This window comes from Ipomoea triloba, chromosome 2 (genome assembly GCF_003576645.1).
Source record: "Ipomoea triloba cultivar NCNSP0323 chromosome 2, ASM357664v1".
Taxonomy (NCBI): domain Eukaryota; kingdom Viridiplantae; phylum Streptophyta; class Magnoliopsida; order Solanales; family Convolvulaceae; genus Ipomoea; species Ipomoea triloba.
Genome location: NC_044917.1, coordinates 5916433 through 5939828, shown reverse-complemented (window position 1 = coordinate 5939828; position 23396 = coordinate 5916433). Strand labels below are relative to the sequence as shown.

General features: G+C 33.6%; 1 protein-coding gene across 1 annotated transcript; it reads right to left on the bottom strand.

Annotated features, from left to right (window-relative positions):
* Positions 1-373: 373 nt before the first annotated feature.
* Positions 374-16196, bottom strand: LOC116010418 (callose synthase 7). The gene is made up of 42 exons (XM_031249815.1): positions 15567-16196; positions 14887-14987; positions 14086-14198; positions 13888-13975; positions 13689-13799; positions 13416-13541; positions 13116-13214; positions 12857-12948; positions 12384-12507; positions 11440-11574; positions 11286-11362; positions 11105-11192; positions 10671-10793; positions 9439-9556; positions 9001-9332; positions 8864-8916; positions 8612-8672; positions 7676-7757; positions 7542-7591; positions 7376-7462; positions 7151-7255; positions 6925-7019; positions 6682-6769; positions 6436-6599; positions 6109-6232; positions 5877-5980; positions 5665-5764; positions 5415-5566; positions 4548-4657; positions 4306-4425; positions 4137-4205; positions 3810-3993; positions 3603-3717; positions 3306-3428; positions 3115-3233; positions 2946-3029; positions 2645-2757; positions 2342-2571; positions 1453-2250; positions 1298-1348; positions 928-1113; positions 374-814 (listed from the first exon to the last, which is right to left on the bottom strand). Exons 1-42 carry the CDS (start codon positions 15781-15783, stop codon positions 578-580), a joined length of 5748 nt encoding a protein of 1915 aa, XP_031105675.1. The 5' UTR covers positions 15784-16196; the 3' UTR covers positions 374-577.
* Positions 16197-23396: the final 7200 nt, after the last annotated feature.

Here is a 23396-nt window from a genome sequence, read left to right as displayed (position 1 = left end):
CCACTGGAGCATATATAATATGCAATAATAATTGATTGCTAATTTTGTGAAAATATATATGGTAATTAATAAAACCAATTATTTTACTAAAATATATGTGAATATGATTTTACTAAAATAACCTTTATTTTGAACGGAAAAAATTGGTCAATTATTTATATTATTGTATAGATAAATATAGATTTTATTTAAAGTCCAATTATAGGTTAGAAGTTAAAACAACTTCTATCTAAACTCTTTAAATAGAAAATTTAGTAATAATCGATATCTTTGAAAATAATTATATCAAGGATTTAAGCCACAAATCTTTACCCTTTTATGCAGATCTACTGGAGGTTTATAATAAGAAACTTTCAAGTTTTATATGTCTGTCTTTCATAATTGATTTTGTTTTTAATATCTTGTAATTTCAGCCACTTGAAAGAATTGTTTACAAGAACTAAATAAATCATATACTAAAAGTACCCCTATTTCCTATTGAAATGTGTGAATAATAACCTACAGTTTTAATGACGATTGAGAAACTGAGATTTCTATTTGTAATCTGAAAATAAGAAAAAAATAAAATGACAAGAAATCAGACGTTTGCAGATGCTTTCTTCCCTGCAAGAATCATGGAAATCTGGAGACCTCTACTGAAGGCCTGGTTGAAGAGCAACCTGGTCTGGAATTCTGAGACAAATGGGAACCATGATAACACCACTGTAGGCATGAAGATGATAAGTCCCATTATGCATTCGTATGCTCTCCCCAACTCCATCACTGAATCCCATATTCCAACTCGACTCAGACACGGCTTGCATGCTTGACCAATCTTTACACAAACAAAAAACGAGACCACTCAGTCGTTTGAAAGATGCGTTCAGTCTCAACTTAAGGGAGTGATGATAATAGATAGAAATAAGAATGGAGATAGATTGAACTTACAAGAAGAAGACCCCAGCCTGTGGGCAAGAAAGCAAGAAGAGCAGCAAATATATCGCTTATGGTGAGGCCGCACACCACGAAAAGCACAGTCATGACAGATACAAAACCAAGAAACAGAAGTGCCTTCAGAATTCTGAACATGAGCTGAAAGTCAGTGCCGAATCTTCGCCTTCCCATTGACACCATCTGTTGTAAACAAAATGCAATATCAGAAAACGAATACGTGTGATTTGTTCTTTCCTTTTTAAGATAAAAGGTATGTTCAGCTACAGATTATTAAGGTTCTTGAGTTCATCTGGCTCTGTTAGTTTAGAGAAAAATGCTACAGTAATATAGAAAAGCATAGAACCCTGGTGTACATAGTACATACCTTCAAGACCAGAAGAACAGTAACCATAACAAACCAAGAAAGTCCATAAACCTGTCACAAATGATTTTATGAAAATTTAGATAACAAGGTTGACATTCATAAAGGAATAGACGAAATATATACCAATGCAAGCAAAACAATTGCAGCAGCGTTACCAGTAAACTCCTGCTTCCGTGGGCTATATCAAGGTGATAGACAACTCCATATTGGTAGATGAAAAACCGAAGTCCAAGGATTATCTCGAGCAGTCTACCCCTTATATTTGTGTGCTTCAGATGCTCTTGTTCTCCACTCCACCAGGATTCCCAACTTTTATCGGGAGAAATTCCAATGCCACCACGGTTTCCCATCCACCTCTTCCAGTCTGTCCAATCATCAACTGTTTTCTGCCAATCGAATCCAGATGGGTTGAACACGAAAGGAGCAAACAACCATGAACCAACTAAGAACCACATTGAAATAGTTATAAAGAAGTACAGCTTGGAACTCCGATAAGATTCCCCATAGACTTCATAAACAATTAACAGTATCAACAGCTCAAGCCCCTTCACAAAGTGACTGCGTGAATACATTCTGTAGTTATCAGCATACTTGGCATGGAAAACAACAAAACCGCGACCAGTAGCTCGGTACTTAGAACCTCCATGCAAAAGTGTTCTACCATAATAATGTGCTTTTGTTCCGAGCTGGAACGTGAAGAAAACAGAAGCAAGCTGCAATTGCATTACTATGAAATCACCTAGGGCGGTACGAAATCCTCTCTCTAACCCAATTTCCATCACCATAGGCAACACCAGCAACAATCCTAGCTGAAACACAGACTGGGTGGCCAAAGCCTCTTCTAGAGCTTTAGTCTGACGAACAGAAGGATCCTCCAAAATCCGCTTTTCCAATCCACTCAAGACCATATATAGACGGCCATATAGAAATACATAGACAGTAAGCACAGTAACCTGGAAAAGAAATGTCATTAATAACTCCAATTGCTTGCATATTTTTGTGTCAATCACAAGAACGAATGATAGTAAGAACCATCTTGCATACCATGCTACTAAAGTAGAAACCAACAGTGGTGAAGTAGAATGATAACATCCTATAGAAGTCAAACCTACGTCCAAGCCTGTATACATCACGGCTAAGCGTCTGTTCTCCATTTCCATTTGCAACCTTTGCCTCAAAGAGAGATATCTGATTCATCCCCACATCGCGACCCTTGCCTACTTGAATGTATTCATGATGCGTCACATATCCTCCTCGTAAAGTTGAATTGTAACCTGAAGATGTTAACCCATTAAAACACTGAAGGTGCTTGTTAAAGTGCGATCAATCACAAAAAAAGAATGTCACCTGAAAATATGTCTTCACTCAAATTAATAATTTTCGAGGCTTTGCTTATGCCACCCCTTGTAAAATGAAAGATCCTGTCAAATATATCAGGATGACCATAGTGGAACCTCACCCTGTGAAACAAAGACTGTTACTTCTTTCATATTCAAGATTTATTTTCAGGAATTTAAAATACATGTAAAATTGAATCTAATGTGGCCAGGCAAATAAAAATGAGCAACATACTGATATTAATGTCATATTGTCATCTCTACCACGCAAGATCACTTTGAAATTTTGGGAAGAGGGAGAAAATGCTAACCTTAAAGGGCTTGCCAAAACTCTTTGTCCAATAGTTACAAAACTGGTCTCCTGATTGGACATGAACCAGGCAAGTGAAGAGACACTAGCAATCATTGAAAGCACAAATAAGTACCCTTATAAGTAATTGAATATCTCGGACTCTGATTAAGATCAACTCAAATGCAAACCTTCCAGTAAAAATGTGCTCCCTTAATCCTAATATTGTTGGCCTTCGTTGCCCATGATGAGTTTTTAGAAACTCCTCCAATACATTCCTCATTTTGAAAGCTTCTTCAAAATAATTATCCTGGAAAGAGAAAAGCATTAAGACTTCCGGTTATAATTCTTTAATTTCTTGAAAGAGAAAAGCTTCTCATACCTGATTCATGTCTATGGTCTGCAGGGCTTCTCCACGAGTGAAAATAATGGCATGGTTTTGATTTTCAGGTTTTCCTTCCCCAATTACTGCTGGAGGACCCGGAAGCTTGATTCGATATATTTCCTAGTTTGGATTATGTAAGGATTGTTAAAAGCTCTGCCAATAGTATGACATTTGAAAGCAAGGGTTCTACTGAACCATCTATTGTAGACATCATGTGAGATCCTGTCATTGAGAACACTATTCTTCCTGGAAATGATACTTATATTGTTTCATGTTTATATAGTTAACTAATACCTCATCCAACTTGTCTCCTCCCTTGACAAGAACAGAATAGTAAACCTTCTCTGTTTTTTTGCCCTGAATTGTCTCTTCTCTTTCATCTATATAAGCAACACGCAAAGATGGATACCTGTCATTGTGAGATTACAAATTCCATCAACATTCTCTAAATTTCTAATCATTATTTGTAAATGGTGAGAATACTATGATAATGCAACTTACGCCAACATGAGATTCAGAATATTAACATAACAACTACGTTCTTTTGCATCCTTGGATTTCTTCTGAGTACCATAAATCTGGCAAGAGACAACATAGGTGAACTTCAAATCTGCCAATGCCTGTGCACGTTCCTTCAGCACTTTGTCGTCAGATTGATTTATACTACGATAACCTTGAAATATAGCTGCAAGGAGACATTGATGGGTTATTCTATAGACTACTATCTTCAACTAGGAGTTGTATAAATATTGTTACTGAAAGTAAAACTAACAGGTGGACAATATTGATTTACAAGTTACAACACTAGATGTCAAGTAAAAGTCAGACCTTCATCCTCGCCGAAGTCCAGGAAGTACTGAAGCTTAAGAGCTTCCCTGTAGTACATCATTCCTCTTACTGACCATCCAGCAGAAACATGTATAAATGGATATTAAGTAATTAATGACTGTACAATCATGTAAGTAATCTCAATATGAAAGTTTAGTGCAAGTCAAACCAGTTCTTGCTAGTGTCTGGCCCCTGTAGGACACCCATTGCCGAGTCAATTCCATCTCCTCTTTATCTTCAGTTTTCAATTTTGGATCGTGAATACGGTCCTGGAAATTTTTCCATTCATCTAGTGTGGTACCAGGATAAGATTAAAAGAGTTAGAGCAACTTCAATGTAGCAAAACTGAATTTCAACTAGTGAGGGGCGCCTGAAAACACAAATGTTCTGCTATATAGGTTTAAAACTCACCTGGATAGATCCTCTGAAGGTAAAAGAGAGTTGATATGCCATCTTCATTTTCCTTGTTAAGCTCCTCCTCAGAATACATAACTTCTTCTTTATAATATGGAGTTAGAACACTGAATGACAGAGTATTTAAATTAGAATGAATTGCAAAACAAATGCCCATACACAGAGATACATAATATTTATATAAAATATATGGAGCACCTACCAAGCAAATATTACAATTTATTTGTAAGTATATATGCACATATACATGATTTAAGAAAATAACTTCTTCTCTTAAGGCTGGATGCTCCTATATCCAAAGGAACTCTCCGGTTAGAACATTATTACTTTATTATGTCCCAATATATTGATATCTTGAAATAATTAAAAGAAAATGAAGCAAAAAACCTATCCTGATAATTTGTAATTGTCCACTTTCCGTAAATTGACATTTTTTGTGTATCCCCTTTCCCAAACTATCCTCAGTGATCCTTTTGTTTACTTGTTTGGTCATACCTTTAATTTTGATTGAGGGGGTTACGAAAATTTACAACTAAATTTGAGCAATCAACTTAAAGTGATGTGAAAAAAAAATGTGAAAATTTACAAATAAAATGGAGGGACCATTAAAGTTGCATCCAAAGTGGCAAATAAATGTAGTCCTGACTATTTTAAATGACAGAGATGCTGCCTCAAGGATTTAAGTTTTTGTATAAAAGAGCTGACAAATGATCATTACTGAATTATTTACGAACTCTCTTGAATGTTAAAACTGGTAATATGGCACCACCAGACCAAAAAACAAAAAGCAGCATCAACAAAGGTAAAAATAAACATTCAACACCCAAGTAAGAAAAACCCCTTAGTTGAGATTTGGAAATGGACCTGAAAGATATCATATTACGAACTTTTGGAGCAGATGGCATTTTCATAAATAAAGAGTTTGCAAAAAAGGTGATTCTGCGACGAGCTTCTAAATTCATTGGCACATTTATTGCAGACTCCTTAACTGTCAATAGCAAATGTAGCCTGGTAACCTGTAAAGGAGTGAAACGGAAAGACAAAGACAGAGCATTTACTTAAGGGAAGCACGGGAAAGAAAGAATCTCAAAGCAGGTTCCTAGAGCCAGGTTACCTTTTCCATCCAAGACCTGTTCTGAGTAAAGTGAATGTTTATCCTCTGAAATTTTTCCTCCCTCTCATTTTCATAATGGTGGTGGGCTCCTTCCATGATTCTACAAATAAGAGATATTTGAAAGCATGTTTTAAATTACAGATCCATAAAGGAAAGGTATGCTACTCAGATAAGTTCATGCCATCTAGGAATGAGTTATCTCAAAAACTCACACATTGCCATTAACCATCACATCCTGAGTGATAATTTCAATAATATCCTGGAGGAGGTTAATCAGCGGTGATTTTTTCTGATCCTCATCTTCATAATCAGTTACCTGTTAAATTGAAAATTAATTGTGCATCAATTGCATGAATAATACAAGCAAACTTTCTAGATTTTTCCTGGAAAAAAAGAATTTGAATGCTTAAGGCAGAACTTTGACAAGAGTTAAATTAAACTAACCAGAAGATCTAAAAATCTCTCCAATTTATTGTTCAGTATAGGCAATCCACTCATCCGGAAATCTCTAAGAAAATGCTTCCCATTTATGCTTTCCTCTACTTCTTTACAAATCTGATTAATGATCCTGTAAAGATTCCAAAACCCAAGCAGCCATATAGCTTGTCAGAAGAGAGATAATTACAAATGCTTCTTAATTTAGAGCTGATAAAAATATTCTTCTTCTGTAGTCATGTATGGTTATATCTATTTCGCACTACAGTGTTTTTTTTTCGGGGGTGGGGGTGGGGTTCAAGAAATGACTTTACCAGTGATTGGAATTTGCCTTACCTTCTGTCTTCTGGAGAATCCAGTATTTTATGCAACAAATAATTGAGTGTTTGATAGCTTTCAATCACGGCTGAAAACATAAATTCATCACTCTGAATCTTCCTGAATAGATCAGCATCTTCCTTCCCCTTAAAATCTTTTGCCATGTCTAGTGCTATTGGGATCTAATGAGGATAACCAATACAGTAACAAGTCAAACACAAAACTAGCTTTAATAAACATTGGCAATCGTAATAATGTTCTCACCTTACTAGCAAGCAAGAAAGGAGGCCATTGGATAACAGTAATAGTAACATCATTTGATGAATATGGCACAAGAAGAAGATCCCTTTCCCTGGCAAATGGTGTCAACAAAAATTTATTTTAACTTGATAGCATTTCATGTTTGGGGATGCAATATGTGCTTAACATACAGTTATCTCTCCATGCCATTTGTCCGATGGAGTAAATGCATAATCATAACACAAATTCAAGGCAAAAAATGCCAACCTATTGCTAATCAAGTCCTCCATCCGCATTGATACTATGAACTCATTCCACATCTGAGAGAACTTTGCAATGTTCTTTCGTTCCAGTGCATCATCCTAGCACAGCAATGATAATTCAAACAAAAGAATGGAATGTCAAGATCTATTAAACAGAAAGGCCCGGTGGGACCAACCTTTAATTCAGGGCACATGTATTAAAAAATAAGGATAAGGAAACATTGTTATACTTTTCTACGTTTTCTGAGCTCCTCTTTTGAAGATGGCACAAGGCGTTCACTGAAAGCTGAAGGAATAGATACAAATCTAGACCTTAGCATCCCAAGCGTTCTTATCTACTAGAAAGGAAAAATTTAAGAGTAAAGGAAATAAATATTACAGTTCTATCAGAATCAAGAAAAAGACATGTACAAATCCAATAAAGGATCTAGATTTTATGAGAGAATAACAATTACCTCACCAAGGTGACTGAATGCTCCGGTGATCCCTCCAACAATTGTATAAAATATAGCATACCATATTTGTGTGTCCATGAAATAGACCTACATGCAAATTCATTTCTCTTAGCATATGGAGTTAAATTCCTATTCTATGTTTTTCTTTTTTCTTTCCACCACATACCAGAATAATTGGACTCCAAATAGCAATCACAACACCAATATTATTTGCCACTGCATCATATGTAAATGTAAATTAGTGTGATCATATGCAAACAGCAAACCTTAAGAAAGATAAGAGCGAAAGCAAGGCATTACTATTTGGAAAGAATTCATGCCATTCATAGTTCGTCACTCTAATATCCATAATTGTTTTTGTAGGTTGAACTAATGGCAAAATCTGCAGGGGCAAAAAAACAAAAAGAAAGAAGAATGACCAAGTTACAGAAAGAATGGTCTGGGCTAGAGCAAATACATTTAACAGCCCACCACCAAAAGAGATTTGCATAATATGATCTTCACAAAAGTATACCCAAGGCCTCTTTCACTTGAGTATGAAAAACGGGAAAAAGGAGAATGTTTAGCTGGGATAAGCTTTTCCAACATAAAAGCTCTTCTGTGTTTTGTTGTGTTTTATGAACTTCAAAATGCAAAATTCATGAGAAGACCAACTTTCCAGTACAGTTGTTATATATATACCCAAAATAATTCTCATTGCTGTCAGCCTGTCGCCATTTTCTGGCACACGGAGAAAAGGGCAAAGGAGAAGAAAAAAGGAATCTAATGTTCGCACTAGGTTTACCTGTCCAGTGAGGTAGTTGTTTTTCCAGTGTAGGCTAGGAGTGATTGGTGAGAGCTGTGAGCTCTAGTTGGTTCATATCAGGAAGAAAGTCGTGTTCAAGGGTTTTGGAGAAGATTCTATACGTAAAACAATTTACATGACTTTTGAGGTGTAAAGCATTTAATGCATCCAAGCATAAAAATGTGTTTTTTTTGGGAAAATAATTTATGTGAATTCCAGTTAAACTCAAACCAAGAAATGTTGTTGTGCCTATTTTATGCAAAGTGAACAGACAAAAACAATTCACAATTACCAAGTACTTGTGATAGAAAAATGACACATCGCCTACGAGACATCCATGGAAGAGGTCAACATATAGGGAGAAATACACTATCTGATATCAACAAAATTTGCTTTCTAGCATCTTAAGAGATCAAGATCCTTGCATAATGACAATTTAAGACAATAAATACCTCCACATAATAGCTGAATGCTAGCTTGCTGATGAGTAGCATGATCCAGAAAAATGTGTACCTGAGAGAACAGTGGAAAAGAACACATTAAAGAAACCCTATAGCTCCTTGAGAAATAATGACTTCAAACTCATGCCCATCTCCTTACTCCAAGCCCTTCTCTGCTTCAACAGTATGTAAGAAAGGAAAATTCGAAAGCTAGAAATTTATATGCATCTAGGTGTATCTACAAACAAAAGAATTGCTTCTTACTTGAAAAGAGAGAACATGTCTTCATGCATCCCTCTTCCAACATACAACTTTGGCTGGAATTTAAAGAGCCAGTATTAGAATAATTGTGTGAAAGTACTATATTTACAAGGAAGTAGCAAAAGAAATATGTTGCTGACCTGAGACCACCACATAAGAAGCCCAACAATGTGCCAGTTTGATTTTTCCAGGGATTTCCGCACAACAGGAAAGAGAAATAGGAATGCAGCCAATATGTTTGGTAACAAGTAGATTGCAACACAATAGTAGTATAATGACTGGTTTGGTATATCCCCTCCCAAATTATTGAAAAACCTCACAACTCCTGTAGGATTCTGGATAGATTTAGAATAAGTAATAGGCATAACAACAACCCAGAATGCTGCAACCACAAATTTCAGAAGGTAGCGGAGTATCTGGGTAAATCTCAAGCTCCTCCAGGCATTAAGGCTAAGGATTATGTCCAAAATAGCTGCAAATGTTAACAAGAATGTAAATTATATCATACTAAAAGAGAACAGGAGTAACTCCAATTTAACACAAAGTATAACATCCAAGAGAAGAAGTTATCCTAATACCTCGTAAAAAGTGCAGAATAGCAGCAGTTATGAAAATACTCAAAATGCTTTTAAACATGTCCTCATCAAAAATGTCATAAATGGATCCTGAGTGGTTCCATGCAATAATAATCATCGCCTGGAAACCCAAAAATAAGGGAGAAAAAATTATTGACAGTAAATGAAACATGATGCTTAAAGGAGAGATTAAATTTGTTTTAGCATTATGTATTTTTAATTATTGGAAGTGGAGTGGGAGGAGTGTGGGAGAAGATATTGAGGAGATAGAGAAATAAGACAGTTACGAAGTGCTCAATTAATTTTTTCTTGAGTTCCACAGTTTCTATTACACTGATCCTTCATGTCCTTCCGTGTATAGTTTAGGAAAGCAGCTTGCTATTAAAGAGAAAAATACATTGGAATAGCCTAACCGGGGAGGATATTCTTTAGATTCTAACATCATTATTTGGAAGGTATTAAAGAAAATTCCTACTATAGATAATTGGGGAACAAGCTTTGAGTCACTTATCAAAAACAAATTACATGCTTGTAGTACTTTTTACTTGTCTCAGTCTTGCAGATGATTCAATATCCAGGTTTTGCCATCCATTTCAGTAAACATTTGCTCTTTGGTTGTAGGTCCATTCTTTTCCAGTGTTATTGAGTGTTTTTTAGTTAAGAGGCCAAGTTGCAAAGCCAGATAAATATTCCTCTAGGACAGTTGGTGGTCTTCACACAACAAATAGAAATTTGAATAGAAATTAAATTATTGTTCCTAAAAGGCTCACTTCTCCAGTTAGCAGCACCTATGACCCTTAGCTCAAGTAGTCAAAGAGAAACCTCAAGGTTAGGAGTTCAACCCCCCATCCCTGCACCCGCAACAGATGTACACAAAAGAAAAGAGAGAAAATTTTAAAAATATAAATATATGCTCCGGAAAGCGAAAGAATGGTGTCTCATATTAAAGAAAGGCCATGTGCCAACTCAAAACGGCACCAGTGGATTACTAAAAATCCTAAGCTGCGATAGGTTGTCACATATGGAAAGGTTTTATTTCTCGCTTGTCTACACTTATTAGATTTATCTATCTTCAGTCTTTATTCCCCTGGTTTTTTTCTGATTCAACAAAACTTGATCTTCTTTAATTTCTGTTAGTAGCTCACAAGAGGGTATAAAGAATCGCAAACATCTTATACATAAGTACCAAAAACAAAATTTTAAACTAGAAATTAGGTCAGCTATTCTCAAGATACCTGAAGAGCCAATACAAAGAATATCCACATGCGGTCAAAACTCCTATAGAGGTGCCAAAATGTACGAATTTCAACAAAGTTTGTCTTAGGCTTCCTATTTCCTGTAGCAACCTGGTTTCGTCCCTGGAGAGTCAAGGCTGGTAAGTAACAATTTTTTATAAAAGGAAAAACTGCCAATAACATAATCATTAAAAGAAAAAATTGGTAAACTTTTGTCAAATACAACTAGTAACTGATTGTAGTACATACATGGAAATCTAGACCATTTATATGAGGCTTAACAAACCAATTCTTATGCATTTTAGAGTGCTAATCGAATAACTTAAGTACTTAACAACTGTCTGGTGTCAACTAGTGCCTCTACTCCACATTTTAGCTACTTTTAACTAGAAATATGGTGTATATAAATGTATACAAATACAATGCATACTTACTGCATTTGCTTTATGTTTGTCATCTGAGTGCACAAAAAAATCAGCACTTTTGTTCATTGGCCATCCCAACTTAAAACATTTATCAGACCTGATGAAAGGGCCCAACAATTGGAGAAAAGTAAATTTACAATTGGAAATTTATTAGAGAATAGAACTAAACTTTAATTATAAGCAGAGTTACCAGAAGTATTCATTTAGATCATCATAATTTCTCCATGCAGAATGACTTGCTTTCCCCTCTTTATTTCTCCTAGCTTCCTTTTCCGACAAAAATTATTCAGTTTAGGTCATAAAAGATCATTGATTACAGTCAATACCACAAAAACAAAACTTACCTTGCGTATCACTTCATAAATAGGGGTCACAACATTCTTTAGGAATGATTCCTCACCATGAGGCACTGTCTGATATGAACCTCCACTCACATGAGCAACATTGCCAAATAAAAATCCATAAACCTCACGAGCCATCTACATTTATGAAAGAAGTACTATTTTTCATCCGTGTGGTTAAAAGCAACAAATCAGCATCAAGAACACTTTCCACAAGACTTAGAAAGTGCATCATCGCAAAACTGTAATTTAGTATTTTGAATGCTGCATTATAAGATTTTTTTGTCCAAGAATTTTACCCACCAAATTGTGCAATACATTCAAGAACATCAAAGCCAGGATGTCATCTAAGCTCTAAAATACTAACATGACCCAACAAAGATTTAATCCCAATCTAGTGGTGCCATTTCATTCAGAAGTGGTTAAGTTTTACATCAGATGTTAACCAACAAAAACACTCTTTTTTATATGGGAAGAAGTGTAAGTTATAAAACATTGAATAACAATTTGTGTGTGTGTATAAATATGAAATCGTCAGGTTATCTGCTACATAAGGTGATTAACTCATTCTCCATGTGGCATTAACTTATTTCTTCTTTAAAAAAAAAAAAAATTGTTCTGAGATTCTATTGGCCCCAATTCTTTCTTCTTTTTTTTTACCATCTTTGGCTGCCAGGAGGGTATGCCAATATGGCTTCTCCCATATAATTGCCTTTATCTGGTTAGATACATCACAATTAACAATAAAATAACTCAATATAGGTTTGGCCAGTACAGTTAAGTACTCAATAATATGGTTTGCTGCTTTTGCATTAAATGATGTTAATAAGATGATTTTTTAAATTGAAAATAGAAAATAGAAAATTATTATACAGTACTGCATGACTCTATGGATTTCAATGTTTCATAGTTTATAGTAACATACTTAACATAAAAGGCTAACCTACATTGTGGAATATATAGCAGAGACATTCTGGCATGAATCGGATATTTGAAGCTTCACCCCAGATAAGGAGATAAAGTCCAATGTAAACAAGCTCCAGCTGTTGCCGGTTACAACCCGGTGGAAATCTGAATTGCAAGATGTACTTAAAAGCTTAGTAAAACAGAGAAGTAGTGTGTGTACATATATATATATATATATATATATAAACAAGGCTTGACATAGCAAGTGTGGACAAATGCTAGCCATCGATCTAGTCATCTAGTAGATCAAACAGTGGGAAAATAAAGAAAAATAAGGAAACAAATTTCTAGCCATTGATCATCCTAGATGGATGGATCAAATATATATATATATATATATATATATATATATATATATATGTACTAATTTTTGCCATAAAACCAAAGAAATGTTTAGTTCTAAATGGAGTTCGTAGAATTTTGCTCATGATTTGCTAGCAAGTACACAACTTACTTGAGATTTGATGAGCAATGCAAATATTTGCACCATGAATCATAATTTTTAAATATCTTGTCTTTCAATTGCCGAACTGTGTAGCTATCCAACTGCATAAAATAAAAATAAATAAATTTTTTTCCAAATCTAACACACAAGCCTAGGGTGAGAAATCACTTGCTACAAACCACCATATAAGAAGAGCAAAAGATTTGACTTCAACATGCAATTATTCATCTTAATGATGAACTAAGGAATTGCTGAACAGGTCAATTACTTGGTCATAGTTTTCATGATCCTCTAAGCCCTTATTTCTGACGTCCATATTTGCAAGCAGCAGTACTAAGTGCTCCCGTTGATTTGCTACATTTCCTTTCTTCACTCCACAAAGATCAGGAAACAAAAAATAAGTAAGAAGAAAAGTTTGAAGTACAAAGCATCACGTAAAGAATGAGATTGCTCTTTTGGTGGCTGTGTCATTTTTATTAGTCTTTAAAAGATGGGATTTTGGACATTCAAATTTTGAAGAGTCATCATATTAGATTGGATGACGAAAATAAGGGGAGATCCAAATTACCTGGAATCCAAAGGCTGAAGCCAGCCATTCAAGGATGTCGTTTGTTGATTTATCCTTACTACCATCATGAGTTCGGATAATGGGGAGATTATCCATATTACGGATAGCTCGAAGTGCTGCTTTGATCTGTTTAAGAAAGGCAGAACAAGCAAGTATATTTAGATGAATATGAAACATTAAGTTACATAGGGAGCAAGAAGAAGGACCCTTATATTCTATCAATTACTTAAAAGACTCCTAATGAACCATGCTTACAATCCAACTACAAATTACCTCAGAAAGTTCCATTATCACAGGTTTAACTCCAACAGCATAAAGAGGGAGAATGTTATAGTGCTCATAGTATTCTCTTTTCTCCTCTACATCTTTGGCATACCTTTGTGTCTACAAGTATGATGCAAAAATAAGTGAGGAGTTCACCTAACTCATAGGTGGAATATATTGAAAAGATTGCAAAGTAAATAGATCAAACCTGTTCATCCACTTTTGTAGGTGGCACCACTGTTCTCAGCACATCATACAACACACTTGCAATTTGATATAGCTTAGCCATCTCTTCTCTGCAATAGAAAGTAAGAAATTTTTTAAATAAAATAAAATAAAATAAAAACTAGGAAATTAGATTAGAATGAGAGACAAAGCTGCAAAAGAAATTCTGAGCAAGCCTCACGGTTTTTTTGTTTGTTGGCCATCTCTGATATTTTTCTCATAGAAGTTCTGGTAAAATTTTTGAATTTCTCTGGGATCAGTTTTTGCAAGCACAGGTTTTGTCTCTTCTTCTTCCTACAAAAATAAATTGTCAACATGGTTAGCTCGGGCTTACTAGATAGGTATTAGATATTCAGATATCAGATATGTATCCAGCATTCAAATCAGTGGACCACAGACACAAGAAGGAATTTAATTATGCTGATAAACCACAATTCAAGAAGATGTACAATAGATTGATTTGGGATGACAGGCAATGACTGACAAGTTCCACCAAGGCTTTCAAACACACAAGAGAGCAAGACCCTCTACATATAGTATCATCCCACTAGTCTCAGTGACACTTGCCAATGTTTATTTTTATTATTGGTATACAAACATGATTTATACTTTAACCGCAGATTGTGTACATTATTGAATAATGAATATGCATTTTAATTTATAAATACTCAAACTTCAGCAGCTTAGCACCTATTGGATTCTACTATCTAGCGCAGATAAGGCCTTTTGATATTCACAGAGTAACAATAAGTGAGGGTCAGATGGTCTCTCGAGATCCCAATTTGCACTCATCACATAATGATTGTGGTAATCTGGGATGATTTAGTCATTTTGAGACAACATAATCAGATGTTGCCATTAAATTAGTTAAGAAATTTAAAATATATGGAATTTGTAGAGCAGAAAATGGAAAATATATACAAATAAAGAACATAATAGATGCATAAAGAGACAAACATAAAATTGAACATAATGGGTATACCCTTTCAAGTCTATGTAGCAGGTAAGTCTTGAACTGACGAACACCACGTCCGCTTGATGTTGGATCCATCCTATGAGCCTTCTCAAATGCATGAAATCGGCCTTTTCAGAAATAAAAATTCAGTTAAAGAAGAAAAGAATATCCATAACATTAAAAAACCACTCCATCCACCTAAACTCACTTATGAAGAAGTGAAAGTGACACATTATTTAAATTACTGTTAACAAACAAGTTAAACTAATATTTTATTTATTTTTTCTTATGCAGCAACAATCCAAATTAAGGTAAATTCTCATTTAATTGCTATCCAAATTTTATATCAAATACCATGTCTTTCAAAGTGGCAACAGGGCAAATGCAAATTGTTCTAGCATAGTTCAAGAAAAAGGTAGTTAAGAACTTAAGACAAATAAGAAGTGGTGTTTTGGGAAAAGCAAAACCTGTGACTGATTACAGTTCTTCAAGTCAAAAACTTTCAGTTTCTCTTTTATCCCATTGCCAAATTTGGGAATTGGCTAAATTTTGCAATGAAAATTCAACTTTTCATGTAGATTACAAAAAGTAAAAAAGTTTGATCTAAAATTACAAGCCACTTGAAAGACTTGACGATTTGCATACAAAAAGAGTAAACGATAAGGGTTCATTTAAGCATTTGAAATACAAAAAGAAATGATACTTACATAAATAAGCAACTCTTCTATTTTCTTTCTCGATTTCATTAGCCACACGGAGGATTGGAGCAATGGAAGCCAAGGAGGAAGGGACGAGCTCACTGTCAAGGGTGTTCTCGTCTTCGCCGGCGGCGGGGTCTACCATGGTGGGCGCCCTAGACATCCGCCGGGAAGCCATCCTCCCCGGCGGGCCCACATCCGCTTTGGTCCCGCTGGTACTCGCCATGATGTATTCAATTCAGATTGAAAAGCGGCAGAAACAACAAAAAACAACAACAATAATCTACAATAACACCAACTATGTCCTCTCTTTCTCTTCTTTGGCCTCTGAATCCAGAGAGCTGGATTGGAGAAGAAGAAAGCGTAAATGAACATGGGGATTGGAGTCCGGGAGAGGTTTATATATGACGAGGCAGATACTTTGGAGAACTGCGAGGCAAATGATTGGGGAACTTTAGCTTTTCATTACTCAACGAAGAAGTAAAGAATGGGGATTGCGATGGTTCTGCTTTAATGTTGCTGACGATTTCGTTTGTCGTCTCGTCTATAGAGCGAGGTGAGAGAGAGAGAGATTGTTAAGAAATTGGTTTGTGAGAGCTTTTTTGAACTAATAAAGCTCTCACTCGTATATACTACTACTAATAATAATAATAATATACAGAAGAGAGAGAGACAGAAAGAAAGAAACGCACTTTGCTTTACTTCTCCAGGTGGAAGACGACTCCAAAAAGCGGAGGGACAGCCGGGGTCGTGGTCTTCTGTTCCCGCGTCTTCGTTAAGTAACAAACTAATGGGCTTAACGGCTACTTTTCAGTTAGGCCCAATTCAATCCGCCTCATCTATCTTTTTAGCCCGTTGAGCCTGGCCCATGGGTTTGGTTTCATGGAGAGGCCCAACGATCTTGAATTGTAATCTCCAAGGATTCTATTTCTCCCAAATCTTGTTTCTGAATCCTAATTGCATGTCTACAAACGAGAATTGTGAGAAATTATTTTGTCTATTTTTATAAGCTTGAGTTAAAAGAACAGTTGCGTTCAAATATTTAATTGATATTCGTTTAAAAATTCTCAGGGTGCGTTTGGTTCGCACATGGGAATCGGAATCGGAATAGGTATCAAATACCTGGTAACGGTAATGGGTTTTGGTGAAAGTGTTTAGCATGTTTGGTAGTTGGGTGGAATGAGAATGATTATTAATAGTTAGGGAAGAAAGGAGGAAGGGAGATGAAACCATTATTTAATAAGGGTATGGGTTTTCTCATTAATGGGGTATTCCAAACCCATAGTAGCATTCACAAAACCTATCAACCAAACACACACAATCACTTTCACCCATTCCTTATGCCTAAACCCACCAACCAAACACATGCTCATATTTTATAGAATTTTGGGTACATCAAATAGATAATATGCTTGGATAAAAATAATCACGGGATAATTGAGTGAAAAATGAAGTGCATATATTTTTTTTTGAATACTATTGACTCTGTTACAATGTAGTATCTGTGCATACCTACTTTCTCAACATGAAGTCCATATATAGTTAAGGGGGAAAAAAAGAAAAAGAAACTATATTACTATACTTAATTGGAAGAAAAATAATGTGACTTTTCCTTTTCTAAAAGTAACTTATACAGTAATTTATAATGCTTCAATAATGGCACGAAATTCTTGTGATGAAAGAATGGTCCATCCTACCACAAAAGAATACATTCCACATTGAATGCAATTGTACTATTATGATGTTACGTAGTTACATGTGGATAGGGAGGTGAAGTATTTTGTGTGGAAGGAGACACGGGGATCAACTTCCTCATGCCTTCATTCCTTACATCACTTAACTACACTTGAGATTTTCCTTCTCTTTTATTGAAAAAATGATTTGTTTCAATATGTTGTTAAAAAAAAAAAATCTTATGTGTTTTTTTAGGTTAACATATCTAAATTCGCCCAATTCAATAGTTTATAATAAGAAAATTCAAATTATTTAGTAAATTGTTCCATTGATAATCTGTTAGAGAAATAGACAAAATAGTCATGTTGAAAACACATGTCTAACAGCAATCGATTGTGGTAAGTACATACTTATCACAATAACAAAAAAGAATCCATATATTGACTACCCACTTTGGTGATTTGTTTTTTGTGCAAACCGCCCAGGTTCGCACCGCAACAAAAATTGATTAGTTGGAGACACAAAGTGAAATCATATTCACGAGATTGATACTAATTCCAATATATGTACAAAACGGTTATGAATTTTCTGCAACTGAAGCCTGATTCCTATGCACTTCCATACAGTCTCCATGGCCTCACCTACCTCTCTTCTAGCTTAACTAAAATTTATGCATTAAATGAACATTCCATTTATATAGTCTTTCTTGAGTGTACTATACACTATCTTCTTGATTCGGGAAAATTTATTGCGTAAGAAGAGAAAAGGTGTTATGCAGTTGAAAAGGAAAGCAATAAAAAGCATTTAATTTGAACTCTGGATGTGTAAATTTTTAATTCTAAGCTCTTTTTTTGGGTGTTTTGTTTTCAGTAAAAACCTGTTTTTAAAATGCATTTTTGCTGTAATCATGTAGAATTATTTTTATCAAAAACACGCTTCAATTCTTTCACGGGTTACGTTTTTGACTTCATTTTTTTTTTTAAGACGACGTTTTATAGTTTAAGCTTTAAATTTGTATTAAAACTGCACATTTGAATGAGTTTTTATTGTAGAATTATGATGCGCATCATTACAATTAAATGTTACGAGTTTGATTGTTTTACTCAACACGCACTATTGAGTAATAATTATAAATTTTCTTTATCATCTAAAAAATATTATTAAGCAAGTTGGGTCTTCTCAATTGAAACTAAGGAACGAGTACACTTTTTTTTTTTTTTTTTAACTTACAACCTGTAGAGACCATTTGGTTGGAAAGAGAGAACTAGGGAGGAAAGAAATAAGATGAGAATTAGGAAAGAAACACTACCACCTTTAATCGTGACATCAAGTCAAGCGATGAATCACTACGCTGAACCTTGATAGGCTCAAATTCCATTGTTTTGTATGCATGAATATAAGTGTTTGGTAGATATGAAAATTGAAAGGGATAAGTGATATAAAGACTATAATATTATTGTAATAAAAACAAAATAACTCCCTTTTTTTTTGGTAAAGATGGAGGGAAATGATTGTCCATACAACTCATTTTCTTCCCATCTTGCTTGGAATTGCAATTCTTGGAGGGAGGGGTAGGATTTTCAATTCAATTCCATGGAATGAGGGAATTGCAAATCCAAATATAATTTTACATGTTAAATAATTAAAGAGTTAATTTCACCTTTCAAAAAAAAAGGAGTTAATTCTATTTTTTGTCATAAATTTATAGGTTATAATTCACTTTTAGTCATTTTTTTCAAAACAATTTCCTTTAGTCCTAATATTATTATGGTTTGAATTTTTTTGTCCTCCAACAAAATAATTTAAATTTCGTAAAATACAATGACATTTAGGTCTTCTTATAATTTTTTTTACAAAAAGTAAAAATTAAAATATACTAGTCAACCCACTTTAATTTGTACAAAAAAAAGTAAAAGATCGAAATGTTTTTGTATTTAACAACATTTTAACAATTTTGTTGACGGATGACAAAAAATTGTCATACCACAATAATACTATTATCAAAAGGTATGTTATGAAAATAATGACTAAAAATGAAATGTCACATATAAATCTAATACCAAAAATAAAATTAACTCATAATTAAGTAAGAACTAAATTCCAATTCCTTCCAATCAAAGAACTAGCTATATCTTGATTTTTTACTTTTTATTTATTCACGGAGACAAAAGATAAAATATAAAAATAGACGGTCGATTATTTAAGCTACCCTAGCTAGGTTAATTGCAGATCAGAGTGATTATAATAATAAAGTAAATCTGTGAATATTTACCTGAATCAACACCTATGAAATCCCTAACTAGATTGGGGATAAGGTTTGATTAAGGAGAAAAAGCTATGAATGTGGGACCCATTCAGTTGTTTGTCTACGCACTTTAATTAGTAGCATAATATAATAATCACGCACCAGTTTTTCTTAATTAATGTTGTTTAAAGTATGAGAAGATCGACATGATTTGTCTGACACGGACTCTTATCAAAAGTTTATGCTTCAAATCAAAGACTCTGTTCCTCCCCCAGTTATGGCTTTATCTCAACCCCCAGCCCAAAATCACATCAACAAAACCATATTTATATATTTATTGCATAAAGTAACTTAATAATATTTCAATTATAGTTGTATTTTTACTTTTTAGTAGGAGTCATACTAAATTTTTCTCATTAAACCAATTACTTAATATCCACTTTCTAATGCATGTGTCGATATTGTATTAGATTTTTTTTATTTTTAATTATTGTGTTTAATATTTATCAACTTGTGGTATTATCAACCAATTCACATATAAACAAGAAAAATAAACAGTTTTTATTTACGCATCTTATAAATAATGTCAAGATAGTGTAAATGATAACTTTACTATAAAAAGAGCAAACATTTTTCTTTTAGTAGCATATGGATAAAATTTAATAAATCACAAGTGCATAAACTAAATCGAATATTTTACATTAATACATGAATTAATATTATTAATATAACATTTTTTTAAAGAGTTAATTATCAAAATGGTCCCTTGACTATAGCGATATTACTAACTATCCTTGACTATATTTTAAACCTAATTAAGTCTTCAACTTTAAAAATCTTAACTAATTTAGGAATCTGTTTGTTTAGCCATCAGATGTCCGTTTACTCGTGATCAAATTGGTAATTTCGCTATAGTCAATGGATCATTTTAGTAATTAACTCTTCGGTTTAATAAAAGATAAAATTGTGAATGTGATGACCGAAATGATTCATTAACTATATCAAAATTATTAATTTAATTTGGTCCCGAATAAACTACAATTTGATAACTAAATAAATGGATGACCAAATTGATTAATATTTTTTAAAGTTGAAAATTTAATTAGATAAAAAGAAATCAAAGACAAAATTGATAATTTTGATATTTAATAATTAACTCTTTTTAAAATTAATAAAAAAAGCTAAGTAGTGGGGGAGAGCTCCTAATATGAAATATGACTCTAACTTTTAGTTTAAAATTAGTTGAAATTTAATATGTTTTCGGGATATTGAAAAATTCTAAGCAATCCACCAACAGAAAAAGTAAAAAGATTGTTATTTTTTTTTCATCCAAATTAAATCAAGTTGTGTTGGTGGGTGTGTTTAATTTCTTAATTTCCCTTATTACCCCTCAGAACCGTTGTAAGAAATTCTATTTTAATAAATTTAATGGACATAGTCAAATTAAGACTCATTAAATTAATGCACATTTAATGAAATCATGTTGCTTTTATTAACTATATGCTCACTGGTTAATGAAATTAGATTAAGTGATTGTTTGACTTGCAAGCAAACCTGTTGTATAAGGGATTTTTTTTTTTTTTTTTTTTTTACGAATTACATATCTTGAGCAATTTATGAGTTATTACATAAAAGTGAAATTTATCCTGTGTACAACTTTAGATAATGATTGTTGATTTCTACCATCACCCAAAAGATTAAGTGATTGCTTTACTTGCAATTAGCTACTTTATATATATATATATATATATATATATATATATATATATATATATGTATAAAATATAGTTAAAATTTTGGATGAAATAGTATTTCTAGAGATCTAAAATAAGTAAAAATTTGATAGTCAATGATATTATTTGTTAAAATTAAAAATCTATAACTAAAATTGTAAAATCACTATCATCGAGATATCATTTTAGTAATTTACTATTTTTTATTTTCATTACATATGTTGAAGAAAATCTAATTACATGATATTTTATAAAACTTTCTTCTTCTTAATTTCCTTTAATGACCCCAAATAAAAGTGGCCGTCTTTACTTTTTTGCACAAGAGTTTTCTTGCAAAAAATCAAAATCAAACTCCAAGCTGTTTAAAAGATGTGTTTGCATCTTAAAAAAAAAAAAGAAGATGTGTTTGCCTACAAGGCTACAATGTTGTGACTAGACGACTAGTGAGTGTTTGTACTTTGTATAAATGGTGAATTTGATCATTTATTTTGGTGATATTGTTCATCATAATCAACAAAATATCTTTAATTTTGTAACTATAAATTTCAAAATTACTTCTCAATGGAAGCGATTTACAAGCTTTCTTCATTTGAGTGGGTCAATTGTGGACAATTTAAGTTGATTTACATCCTTGTAGTCCTTTGCCAGCTAAAGTTACAAGGCGATGTTTACTCAGTAGTCAGTACAATCAACACACACTCAACACTGAGAGTAAGTTTTTCTCATCACTAAAAAAATATCTTTAATTTAAATAAAGACCTATTTTTAATTCATATAATAATTAGGTTGACTTCTTACCTATACTGCTATACACATTTAAAATATACTCCGTACATTTTCTACCAGTTCAACCAAAAAAGAAAAAGAAAGAAGAATTAACCCCAAATATCAATATCAGTCAAATTAAAATACTAGTATGTATGTAGGGGAGTTGCGTATGTATGCCAATATTTGTGCCAATCTCAATACTTGATTAAATTAGTAGATATTCAATTCACATCTCATCTATATTTTATGGGTGTATGAGATTGTCACAAATAGTCAACACACTGAAATTCAAACTTATGACATTTTATTTGGGAGAATTTTAGTTATACTGCTCGATCACAAGATTATTGAGAGATAATTTTGTAATAAGATTAAAAGTGCATTTGAAATAATGATTAAATAAGTTAAAATGACTAAGCCAAATTTCATACGTTTCTGAGATTATATTTTATCATGAGTTTTAATTAAAGGAAGCTTTATGCTGTAAAAGTTTTTCACCATAAATAAGTTTTTTTTTTAAGGTAAAACGTAGCTATTCCATTAATTCATAACATAAAACGTTTACATCAATGATCAATGAAATGGTAAACCATTCCTTACAGTCAGACATAGAAACAACTTTTCTAACTATGCTATAGAAAACTTGAATCACAGACTGTTTCATAACTATGAAGCTATGTTCCTTCAGGGAATTTAAAGCTTCATCAAAGATTTGGGTCTTCGTCATCATTCTTTTTTGCTCGCCCAGGATAAGATCAACACTTGTCGAAACCAAACTAAACGATTTATGCTAATAAAAATGAAAAGCTCGTGAAAGTAACGAGAGGAAAAATGCTCGTGAAACTAACGAGAGGAAAACACAATAATAGAGAAAATAAAAAGTGGGTAAAGTCAAAGTAGGGTTGGGAGTTCAAGACTACCAACACAAACCCCAATACCTACCTACTATTATTTTATTCAAAGGGAGAGAAAACGGAAGAAGAAGATTGTGGCGGTGATCGGAGGCGGATGGAGCTGCGACGGTGGTCGGGACGAAAGAAGAGCGAGAGCTAACATAGAAGGTGACCAAAACCGCCGGCTCAAAGCTCCATTAGAGCTCCGGGCGGAGGCCGGCGGTGGAAGCCGAAGTTAAGCAGCAAACGTTTGGCTTTAGAGAGAAAAGAGAGGCAGCATTTCACCATAAATAAGTTAAAACGGTTTAATCTCTTTTTAAATTTCACATCTCCAATCGTTTTAATTTCACGGCTACTTATTAGGAAAGCCTCATTTTTATCTCTTTAGTTGACTCTCCAATTAACACATTTACTACTTTTCCACAGTTCTCATTTATTTCTTTTATGAATTTTCATTTATTTCTTTTGGGTCCATAAATATTTTCTCACCGAGACACAATTGCCTGTTCGAAGTCTGTTCCTGTCT